Source organism: Octodon degus, unplaced genomic scaffold (assembly GCF_000260255.1).
Source record: "Octodon degus isolate 3935 unplaced genomic scaffold, OctDeg1.0 scaffold00142, whole genome shotgun sequence".
NCBI classification, from domain to species: Eukaryota; Metazoa; Chordata; class Mammalia; order Rodentia; family Octodontidae; genus Octodon; species Octodon degus.
In genome coordinates, this window is record NW_004524718.1 from 4,397,637 (window position 1) to 4,409,937 (window position 12,301).

Genomic DNA, 12,301 nt, shown 5'->3' on the forward strand with positions numbered 1-12,301 from the left:
AATCCAGTTTGTTTCCTGTTATGATCCTGTTATGATTAGGAGATCATAAGGACACCTGATAAATTTATAGGACTCAAAAGACTACTTTGAATGATTTTTTTTTTTTTTTTTTCTTTTTGGTCTTTTTGAGACAGGGCCTGCTATGGAGCCCAGGCTGGTCTCAAATCTCCTCACAGGGATTCTCCTGCCTCAGCCTCCTGAATGCTGGGATCACCACACACTATTTTGAGAGCCTTCATAATTCTGTTTTGTTATACTGTGCTTCAACAGCAAGGAGTGTTCTCCCAGGTGTCAACTCAGATATCTGACAGGAATACTGTGAGATGAACTGTGATCCATTTTGGCTGAGATCTTGAGAAGGTTGCCTACCTACCCTGTCTCTGATTTGGACTCATTGGGGATGAGTATAGAATTATATGTCAGTGGTTTTCTAGAATACAGTTGGTGAGCTTTTAAAAGTCAAGGGTAATACCACTAAGATCCACTTGTTACTTTCCTTTAATCTTTTATATTCTGAATAAAGTTACACATGGAACCCTTAGTTTAAAAAACACTTAGTATTATCCTGATTAATGTGAAGGACCACCCGAGCTGGTAATATTCTACCCACTTAACTAGGTTGAAGCAAGTGGGTCTAGCCAAGGCACTGATGTGTAGCCTTTGAAGCAATGTGACAGGACACGTGGGACCTTAGGAGAAGAGTGTTTGTCTCCTTCACCATGAGTTGTGCTGAAAGTGATAGATTGGGATTTACTTATTAGAATTTGAATAATTTATCCCTGGGATTATAAATATAAACTCCATCAGACCATGATGAGGCTAGAGCCAGCCTTGTGTAGCTTAATATGCAAAATCTTCATGATTTGGTTATTCTGAATGTTATTTGTCTCAGAATTTTAGAAATTGCATCTCAATGGCTTTAAACAAGATTCTCAAGGTCACATAAATGGTAACTGAAATAACTGGAGTATGATAATAGATCTGAATCTTCTCATTCTAAGTTTCATTGTTTCCCTTTTTAACTTACTTCTTTAGGCTCATGGTTTATGAAACATTCCTGCTAAACTACAGAGTTGAGGGGCTGGGAGATGGCTCAGTGGAATAAGCACTTCCCTGGCAAGCACAAGGGCCTGAGTTCAATCCCCTGTTCCACAAACCAAACCAAACCAAACCAAACCAAACCAAACCAAACCAAACCAAACCAAACCAAACAAAACACCAAAGAAACAAAAAACAAAAAAACAAGACAAAACAAAAAAAAAACTAGAGTTGAGGGATTCCACCAATTGCTAATAGTGCTCTGGGTCTGTGGAAACTCCAGTGATATCTTCATTGTGAATGCTTGCGCTCTCCCAAATACACTTGGTAAACATCAAGACAGCCCTCATCTGTGAGGCGTGCTCATCCAAGCCACCTGTTTCCCATATTCTGTGGCAACTAGAATCCAAGCCTAATGTCATCATAGATCTGGGAGATTTTTAAGCATAGGGAAAAGTATGACTTGAAAGGTAGTTGGACCAGAAGCCTTAGTACTATCTAAACATTTGTTAGAAATGAGGACTTTCAGGTCACACCCCAAACCTACTTCACCTTGATAAAATCCCTCCATGGCTCATGTGTGCACTGAAGCTTGAGCAGTGATGTACTAGAGCTACCTTTCCTTTGTGTCTCCTCAGAGTCCTCTGCAGTCGAGTGCTTCTTTAACTGAACAGCAGATGATCCGGGCAATTTTGGTATTTCAGCTGGATGTTTTTAACCATGTGAGCAACGTTCAAGCTGTTGGAAAGGCTCTTAGGGCTGATGTCTGCACAGCAGGTCTGCTTTAAACTCTTCACACAGTGCAGTCATACCAAGGTCTGTATCTCTTACTCTTTCCGTAGCATGACTGCCTTGGCAGGCCCAGACCGGACACAAATCCCACCCAGGGGCATGGCCTTAAGTGCCTATTAAGCTTGTGATCCTCTATAGTGATTACATCATGAGGTCTTAATGGTTGATACTTGTGTGAATTTCACAGATCCCATATATCATTCTGTAACTTCTCAAGAATGTAGATATTATCTCAGAATTATAATTATTTGAAATTGATTTTCAGCTTTGCTACTTATTCATTGTAAGTGGAAAAATTCATTTCGTGGGCCTCATTTCCTGTAAACTGAAGGAATTAGACTGACGTGTAAGGATTCTTTATCATAGCAGATTAAAACAAATAAAAATACCTGCTCCCAGACAGCAGTAGATCAGTCATCTTTATAGTAGCTATAAAAATGACTGTGGTCATGCAGGCATACTGCATATTGTTTTATGACAATTATCTGATAGACTATGAAAATGATAAATGTAACCTGATAGAGACTTGGGAAGGACTGTGAAAGATTGCTGAGATCACTTTTCCAGGAGAATTTGAATAACAGCCATAATCCAGATCACAGAGGTCGTTCTGACTACTGAGACAGACAGCCTGTGATTGCTAAGGACACTGATGAGCCTGACTCAGGCGACCAAAGTTCAAATGTCTCATGGAAACACACCCCTGGAGCAACAGAAAATAGCATAACATTCAATTCTGGGTCTGGAAGAGCCGAGGTCTCACCTACACTACTGAGCAGGGTCGTTATCTAATGGAAGTTCAGTGATTATAGCATATACAATTAAGCTAGACCCTCCAATTAAAGCGCCAGAAACTTATGCTTTTAAAAAAAATCACTTAAATTTTTCAAAAATATAGACTGGCCATCTATATCTATTGATTAATATATATCTCCATTCTGCCACTTTAAGTTTATTCTCTGTAGAGATGAATTACATCTATAGTTGAAGTCATACCCTGCCCTACATCTACCTCCAAACCATGATTTTGTAGTTGTGTGTACTAGTTTTAGGAATATTTTGACTAAATTTTTATACCTAAAATATCATTTTGTGGGTACAAAAGTGCACATTATTATTTTATTTAAATTTATATGAATAAGTTCTATAGCAGATGATAATTTTTTTCAAATTATTTAAAATTTGTATTGAATTTTATAATAATTATAAATTTATTATTATTTTATAATTATTTATTATTAGCTATTTATTTTGTGGTTGGAGAGATTAAAAATGGGAACTTACTCTGAGCTACATACAGATTTTTAATTTTTTTTTTAAATTTTGAGGCAGAGACTGACTCAGTTGTCCAGGCTGGCTTCAAACTTGAAATCCTCCAGCTTCAGCCTCCCAAGTAGCAGGAATTACAGGCATGCACCACCACATACGGCTTGTTTTCATCTTCTTGATAAGTTTCTGAAAGAAATGTGTGGGTGCAGATATACCATTCTTTAAGTCTGTAAGTTTGAGGTTATATCTTTAAGTATGTATAGATCCAAAATTAGTGTATCTTTCTCTCAAGTTATGTATTTTGCCTTAAAATGTCTTCTCTTGATATAGCTTATTCAGTTTCTTTTCTTTTTTTAAAAAAATGTATTTAGAACAGGGTCTGCAGGGTCTCGCCACACAGATTGGACTCCTAGTGATTCTCCTGTTTTCAGGTCCCAAGTGCAGGCATTACATGTGCTGGCTGCCACTCCCAGTCTTAGTCACCCTCTCAGCACACCCTGGAGCTGGGGCCGGCACGGCAGGCCAGGGATCCAACACCCAGCCCCAGCGTCTGCCTAAGCAGGTGCTTTAATCTGCTGAACTAGCTGGCTGTCCCAAGCTTATTCAGTTTTTTTGGTTAGTATTTTCTTGGTCCAATAAATCTCAGGCATTTTCTTTCAAATTTTCTAGCATAATTATGTCTTTTTATGTGTCTCTCATATCAACACACACTTGGATTTTGTTTTATCCAATTTGTGAATTGGCAGGTTTAGTGAATTTATACTTCCTATAATTGTACATGTGCTTAGATTGCCTATTTTGTTGTGTTTCTTGGACACAATAACAAGGTCATGTTCTGAACACAGCACATGACATTTACGCTTCTGTGTCTTTTTTCTCTTCTTGATGGCACACTACTTTATGTAAATAAAACTTGGTTAAAATTGGATGTGACTCATTCAGTTATGCATTGTGCATTTGTGTTTTTGTGCTATAATGGTAGACTTGTGTAGTTGTAATTGAGACCAGGCAGTCCACAAAGACTAGAATGTTTGCTGTTTGACCCTTCAGAGGTTTATCAATGCCTGCTTTATTGAATTCAGGTGTCCCTTATCTCTCTCCATTTGAAATAATAGCCTATATTTTTATTATAGTAATGATTACTCATACACGAAAATAAATAATTTAAATAGTCAAAAGTTAAGATAGCTACATTTTTTCTGAACAGAGCAATGTCTGTAGAGCACTTTAGTTTTAATAACATCCCCCATTTTGCAGAATTTTAGTCTTCCCTCATTTAAATTTCTCTCATCACTAATCATTATAGTTGTTTTTCAACAGCCCATATGTACTTGCCTAAATAGTTACTTAACTCTTTGATCTACGTGGGTTTCTAAATCCATTCTTTCCTTTTTAGTTTAATTTCTTATTTGTAAAGTACAACTTTTAACAGTTGTTTCAAAGACCATGTAGAAATTCATACCACTCCTTGCATATGTCATATATATTGAATCTTCATTGTTTTATTTTCTCTCTGTGTTCTTTATTTTTTTTTTGAGCAAAATCTTGTTATCTAGTCCATGCTGGCTTAGAATTACTATGTAGTGTAGGCTGGCCTTGAATTTAGGGCAATCCTCCTTGCCTCAGCCTCCTGAGTGCTGGGATTATAGGTGTGTTTCTCTGCTCTTGGTAATTTAGCTGCTATTTTTTGCCAATGTATTGGTTTTCCACTGAGAATGTTGCTTTCCAATTGTCACTTTGTAAGTAATCTCTCATTTTGTTATGGGTATTGCTAATATTTTTCTCTTTATCTATGATATTCCTCCGTTCACTGTGATATATCCAGGTGGGAATTAATTTTTAGTCATTTAGTTTAGAATATATTCCCACCCTGGCATCTGAGCCTGTGAGGCACTGATTCTAGCAAATTCACATTGTATGTTGCTTTCCCGCAGTCACTTCATTGCTTTCTTCCAGCTTCTCGATACACACTGCCTGACATCTTGTATCTTGGCAGTTAATTTCATATACTTTGTGGAGAACATGTGTTCTTCCTAGCAAAACTCCTACAAATTCCTACCCCTGTGCCCACAGACATTATAAAATATGTACCTCTTCTCATTGTTTTTCCTTAGCTTGATGTAAGCTTTCAGACAGATTTTGGTATAAAACTTATTTTGTGTTCCAGTCTCACGAAATATTATTTAAAATTTCCAAGCCTCAGATTGAGATTCAAACAGAGGGTGCTAAATGTTGAAAATTAAGGGTATCTCCCTTTTTGGGGTGTTGTGAGGAAAGACAACATAGCATACATAATGCTCGGGCTGGTGCCTGGCATAGCACGTACTCAGTAAGACGGGATCATTACGGAGGTGCAGGCCTGGAACCCCAGCACTCTGGGCAGCCGAGGTAAGTGCGCTGCAAGTCTGAGCTCCACCTGGGCAACCCAGCAAGACTCTGTTTCAAAGTAAAAGATAAGAAGGCCTGAGGATGGACCTCAGTGTGATGTTCCTGGGTTTAATTTTAGTACTGGAAAAAATAAGATGAAAAATCAAGATCATCATCATCAGTTTAAGGCAAATGTTTTACCTATGTTCAGCATTTATCTCCTCTGTAATCTGCAACATTCCCTTTTTTCTCTAGTGTTTTGAGTTCTTTACCTTCACAGGATCCTATCTCATAGGTTATAAAAAACATTGAGGTTTCTTTTTGTCCAAAATAAAAAATGATCTCTCTATTTCAGGGCTTTCCTTCATCTACTACCCTTTTACTTTATCTTCCTTTCTCAGAACAAAAATTAAAGGCTTTTATCACATTCTGCAAGTTATCATTCTCCACTTTTCTTTTCTTTTTTTTCTCTAGTCAAGGGAGGGAAACCTTATTCAGGCCCCGAGGCTGCAGGCACTGGGCAGGTGGTGCCCTTCTGGACGAGGGGCTGGCTGAGCTTTATTTGACCTTCTTGGGGTGCAGGTTGTTGGTGTGGCCACACTTCTTCTTGAGGCAGTTGACAGCACGGGGGTGCAGGCGGGCATAACACTTGTGGCAGATCATCTTGTCACAGCTGTACTTCTGGGCAAGCTGGTGCAGGGATGGCTCAATGATCCCACCTGGCAGGCGAAGGACCAGGTACAGGGTGGACTCTTTTTGGATGTTGTAGTCAGAGAGCGTTCGACCATCCTCCAGTTGTTTGCCGGCAAATATCAGACGCTGCTGGTCAGGGGGGATGCCCTCCTTGTCTTGGATTCTGGCTTTGACATTCTCGATGGTGTCACTGGGCTCAACCTCGAGGGTGATGGTCTTGCCCATCAGGGTCTTCACAAAGATCTGCATGTCTGCGTCTGTCGCTCGGCCACCTTGTTGAAGAGAAAGAGGGTGACCTCCACTTTTCAACTTTATATTTGCTTTACAAATCAGCCCTCTGTAATAAAATTCTATGTTTAAAAAGTCTTATTATTGAGCATGGTTGATCACTTTAACTGTGACAGTGAATATAACGGCTGTATGGGAGGCCCCGGCTGCATGCTGTATTGCCATTACCCCAGCTGATCCTTGTAGCAGCACTAAGAGGTAGGCACTTGTACTATTCCTGTTTTATTTACAGATGTTGTTCAACTTCCCCAAGTCATAATGCTGTTACTTAAAGTAGAGGTGCTTGGAAGTCAGCTGGTTTTGCTGCTACATGAAGCCAGCTCTGAGGCTGGTGATCACTTTCTTCATCCAATGAAAGTCCTCAGTGTTGAAGCTGATTTGAATAAACTGTATCATTTGTATCCTACAGTGTCCTATCTGGGCTACAATGCTGTAATCCCTTTCAGGACAGGGACTTTGTATCTTCCTGTGGCAGACTGAGCTAGGTTGTTTGACAGTGTGTTACAACTCTCCTCTGGGTTAGAAGGCTAAAGAGGACTGGCTGGATAGCTCAGCAGACTAACATGCCTGCTTAGGCAGAGCACAGCTGCAGGGTTCAATCCCCAGGGTGCAGTGCAGGGCCTGACCCCAGGGTGCACTGAGACTGCAATTGAGCCTGGGCATGGTGGCGTGCACCTGTAATCCCAGCGCTTGGGGTGCTGAAAACAGGAGCATCACTACAAGTCTGATCTGTGTAATGAGATCCTATAGACCCTGTACTAAATACACAAAATAAAAAAAAGAAGGCTAAATAAAACCTTAAACCTTAAACTTTCTTAAAATTATTTATATTCCTTTTTTTGTATATGCACACATTTTGTTGCTTCAAATATATTGTAAGAATTGAGCAGAAATCTTTGTGTCATCTTGGAGTACCTTATGAAATGAGACAAGAAGAAGTGACTTGTGTTATCTGGGTTATATTGATAATATTGTCTTAATGATGGGGAAATATGCTTTAAGAAATTAAACAACACACTTGTGGTTGGATCCTTTGCAGAGACAGCTAAGGATGTGCTGAATGAGTTTACTCATTATATGCATGGAAGAATTAGAGATAAAAAACAAATGTGTACCAAGGCTAATTTGCATTTTAATAGGCCTCTCAGGGGCAGATTTTTTTTAACCTGCTTCTAAGCACAAATGCAGGGTCAGAAAAAAATTGTGGAGCCAGCTTTATCTCTTTACTAATCTTTCTCATCCTTGAGTTCTTGTGATCTTGTAGGATTTATTGTATAATCTAATGCTTATTGTTTTAAATATATTCCTGAAGGTTATTAATATATTTCTATGGTTTGCTTTCTCACATTAAATGCTCTGAGAACATCTTGGTTTACATTGCTTTGTCTCCCTCCAACATATCCATCCTGGAGGTGTTTCACTTCTAATAGTTGACTAAGTTCTCCATTGATTACTCATAGGTTATATCTAACTGTTCCACAAATGAATTATATAGGCAAACTTTACCTTCTTTAAATAGAATACTGTCATGGAAATAATTTTTAAAACAAGTGAAGATTAAATTATCTTTTAAGTAAATACAGCGCTAAGCACATTGTGCTGACTTGTACTTACAGCTTCGAAAGTACAAATATTGAGCACAGCTTCCTGTTCTTTAGGGACATGTGACCTTAGTCCTCAAACATTAGCAAATTTGAATTATTTATTTATTGCACAATCACAAGTCCACAGCCTCGTGAATGTTAATATTTTCTGGGAATAACAGACTTTAAAAAATATTAAAGCATTAAGGATAATCAACAGTTATATCATTGGAAACTGAATTTTACTGCATGGGTGAAGACAACAAGGAAGAGTCTTGGTTGGTCATAAATTAGCGTAGGAACCAGGAGATCAGAGCTCTGGTTCTTACTCTGTCTCTAGCTAGCTGTGAAACCTTAGAAAAGGCTAATATTTTGTTGGGTCTCCAGTTCTTTGTATTAAAGTTTTGCTGAATTCTCACCATTGTGGGTTGTTCTCTTTACTATAACAGTGTCATTCATGAGACTCCACTGTGCTCTCAGTCCTCGTTTCCTTTGTGTCTGGTCACTTCTCCCAAAATCAGTCACTTGAGGCTTCTCGTATTTCTCTAGTCAAATTTCTGAGAGAATTTATTGGTCTCACTGGTGATCATTTCTTTGTTTGGGCTGCACGTCTGAGGCTGTTGGCTTTGGAAAGGCCTGCTCTCAAGTTGAGTTCTGGGCTGGTGTCTTGGTTGTTCCTACGATTCCTAGAACTAGTAAAGGAGATTCTTTGTGTCTACACTGTTAAAGCAAACAATGTGATTTATGCTGAACTCTTGCTTTCCTTCTGGGAATCTGGAGTTTTGACACATAGTAGGAAGACAGCAGATTCCAAGAGCCTCCAATAAAGACGTTAAGTTCTATGTCTGTAGTGGGATTTCCTGGGTGGGAACATTGCACACCTGTTGTTGCTAGAGCAAGCGACAAACTGAAGCATAATTCCCCACAGGAGGGAGTGTAGAAGACTGCATGCAGATTTTCTGGATTCTGTCTGTGCCTTTTTCCATTATTATCTGAGTATCTTTCCTATTATATCACTAAAGTACATCTTGGTCATGCATCTAACCACATAATAAGTCCTAAAAGTTATCTTAGAAATCTCTGAGTATGTGGGTGACCTAGGAGCTGGACACAAGCTACCTCTGTTAATTAGCCCACTTAATGGGAGGAGGGTGGAAACTTAATTTATTCATAACATCAGTTTATGCAATGGTCTAGAGTGTAATTTGCAACTCTGGCTGCAAAACAATATTCTGTTTTGTCTTTAAAAATTGGACCCTACCTAAAATAAACTAGAATTTTTTTTTTTTTTTTCAGAACTGAGGATTGAACTCAGGCCCTTGTGCTTGCCAGGCAAGCACTTATTCTATTGAGCCATCACCCCAGCCCTTAAACTAGAATTTTGAAATTAGAACTTTGGGGTGAGATGAGACCTAAAGAATGACTTGCTTTAACATCCTCTACTGACTCCAATTTGCAAGTAGCTTTGGGACCAATGGTATGGATCACGTTTTGTCCCCAAGTTTCCAGATAACAGTTTCACCTCTATTTCTCAGAGTTATTCAAATATCTATGTTAAATTGTTTATCCTGATCAGCAGGCCTCTTTACCTTTTGGGAAAAGTTGACAAGAAAACTGGAAGGAAAGTCGTATAGGGCCAGCCTGTGGCATCACATGGTCTTTTCTATTCACAGCTGCATAACAATTGGCTGTTAGGAAGCGAATTGACAGAAAGACAGGGGAGAACCCACCCTCGTCCCAAAGGGCCACATGCAACTTGGTAGGCTTTTATGCTTCTCTGTCACTGCCTGCTTCACAACCCCATTGCTGGGCAACTATGCACAGAAGAGCTTCCAGCTTACTGCAGTAGCAGTGGGGAAGACCTACCTTAGTAGTGGAGACTTAACCCAGGACCACATGCCTGCTGGCCAAGTGCCTGATGCTGAGCTGTACTCCAAGAGCTCTTCACTTTTTATTTTGAGACAAGATCTTGCTAAGTTGCCCAGGTTGACCTTGAACTTGCGATCCTCTTGCTCCAGCCTCCCAAGTAGCTGAAACTCTACATGTGTGCCACCATACCCTGTGTGGCAGATCTGCATTAATGCAGTATCCTGTTTATAGTAGATGCATGGAAAATATCGGATGAGTTGACTTGTGATAGTAGAACTGGTGGAAGAAAGTACTGCCACTGACAGGTGCGCTGTGGACTTACAATCTTTCCTGCCTTATATTTTTGGGTAGAGGTCAAGGCCGCTCCATAAGGTATTATTGGATAAAAGCAATTGTTCTCTAGGTGGAAGCAGCCTTGCCATGCATGGACTTGAGAGGTATCTTGATGCATGCATGGGTCGGATGCAGTTATCGCTCATGCTGGCTGCAGGTGGTTGAGTGATTATGACCTTCTGTCACCTCACTCCATTCCTTGCACAGCTTCCACTGGCCCTTGCACTCTGGGAGGTGCAAATGGGACTGAGCCATGTGGACTTAACAGCTTTGTCCTCTGCTCCTCTCTTTCCTTCCCTTGCAGCCTTGGAGTTGGTGTCTCTCTTCGCCGTATGTGTCACATGCTTCCATTCCCTCATGAAGTCCTGAGCAGGCTAAAGACTTGGAACTCATCACTTCTAAGCTTAACTTTCCTATTGTGAGTTTCTGCATTTTAAGAAAACTCAGTAAGCAAAATTTTAAATGACACTGGCTGCTTCCTTAGTGGCAGTCGTAGTATAAGTGGCCTTGGGAGAGAGATTTTCTAGTCTACTTCATAAGGATGGAGTCTCCTATTGGCTTGTCCCACCAGGTAGCAGCCTACTTCTGTCTCAGATATGTATGCTTGAACTGTGGATGACCCCTGGAGAGCTGCCACAAAAAGTACCAGAGGAGCAAACTGCAGTTCTCTCACCACCATTCTGTGGTCTCGAAGGTATTTTGTTTCATAATTTCATTTTGTTTTTCTTTGCACAAGTTAAGCAAGACATCTGGCAGCTGTGGTGCAGAGTCAGCAGCAAGAGTTTTGTTTCCCTTTACTGCCTGGCAACGCCTTAAATCTGAAATGTGTTCTTGAGCCCAACTGTGCTTTTGGAAGTTGTCCCAAATAAAATAGGCTTGAGGCAAAGCTGCTCACACATTCTCTTTTGCAAGTGCCTTAGTTACTTTTCTGGTTGATGAGACAAAATATCCTCCAAGCAAAGTTAAAGGAGTAGTGGTCTATCTAGCTTACAGTTTGTAGAGGCTTCAGTCCATAGTCATTTGGACCCAACAAGGTTGGCTTGACAGAAGGAAACTGCAGAGGAGACAACAGCTTATGGCAGACAAGAGACAGTAGAAGCAAGCAAGCAAGTGACCATGCAGCGCACTCCACCCCTTTCATCTTACCCAGCTTACTCAGGGAAAGTGGCACTCAGGCCCTTCATCCTAGCGCCCGGCACCCTCGTATGGAAGCATGAATCAAACCCCAATGTCACGCACTCTAGTTTTAGCCACCTCTGCAAAAGCTCCACCTGTGACCACATGAGGCTCTGGAGGGACATCTAAACACAGCTGTTAATAGTAGGTCACTTTTATTCCTAGGAATAGAATGCAATAAATCAATAACAGGAAATCGGTGTTATAAAGAATGTCATGTTCAAGCTGTATTACTTGCTGGTGGGGAGTCAGGCAGCTGAGGTGCTAGGTGTGCAGTACTAAAGCTTATTCTTTGTGTTAGTACAGAATGGCTAGTGTGAGTCCTCCTAAGACTCAAGTATACTGTCTCTCATGGCTATTCATACATTTCTCCTCCAACTTTGCAGAAAACCTTTCCTGTGTACTAAGGTTAAAAAAGAAAACTCCAGACTTTCCTTAGGATAAATTCAAGTAAAAATTTGACTAAAGTTTCAGTATTTTCTTTCACCAAAATATGGGATTAACCAGGTCCAAGTTTAACGGGCCTTGTGTGTACCCTGCCAAAGGATGGAGCCTCAGGAAACTTCTGCCAGGAAGCCAGTTGTGCAGCTCTCCTCCTCAGGCTATCATGTGAGCTCAGATTCCTTACATGCCCTTCTTCCATACAAACTAAGCTTCTTAAGAGGTTTGACATTTTTCCATATGATTCACTTCTTATTTTTTTTTCAAAATTTTATTGATAAACAGATAGCAATGAGACAGTTTCAAATCAAATTGGAAGTACAGTTTCAACAAATAACACACTGCATATATTCTTCTTAGTGGTTAATTGTTGTATAAGATGTGGACTTGAGATCCTATTTACAAACACCATTAGAACAAATCATTCTATTCATTAAGAGAATGCAACTATA

At 40.0% G+C, this 12,301-nt stretch overlaps 1 protein-coding gene across 2 annotated transcripts; it reads right to left on the bottom strand.

Annotated features, from left to right (window-relative positions):
• Positions 1 to 5,996: 5,996 nt before the first annotated feature.
• Positions 5,997 to 6,435, bottom strand: LOC101571805 (ubiquitin-like). 2 transcript variants are annotated; one of them, XM_023701881.1, is made up of 2 exons: positions 6,306 to 6,421; positions 5,997 to 6,218 (listed from the first exon to the last, which is right to left on the bottom strand). In XM_023701881.1, exons 1-2 carry the CDS (start codon positions 6,406 to 6,408, stop codon positions 6,025 to 6,027), a joined length of 297 nt encoding a protein of 98 aa, XP_023557649.1. In that variant the 5' UTR covers positions 6,409 to 6,421; the 3' UTR covers positions 5,997 to 6,024. The 2 variants fall into 2 exon arrangements, with proteins under 2 accessions (XP_023557649.1, XP_012372498.1); XM_012517044.2 differs by having other exon boundaries at positions 5,997 to 6,435.
• Between the last annotated feature and the right edge of the window lie 5,866 nt (positions 6,436 to 12,301).

What these genes read in the sequence shown, in the direction of transcription:
- LOC101571805 (XM_012517044.2), bottom strand. Translation starts at nt 6,408, where the DNA reads ATGCAGATCTTTGTGAAGACCCTGATGGGCAAGACCATCACCCTCGAG.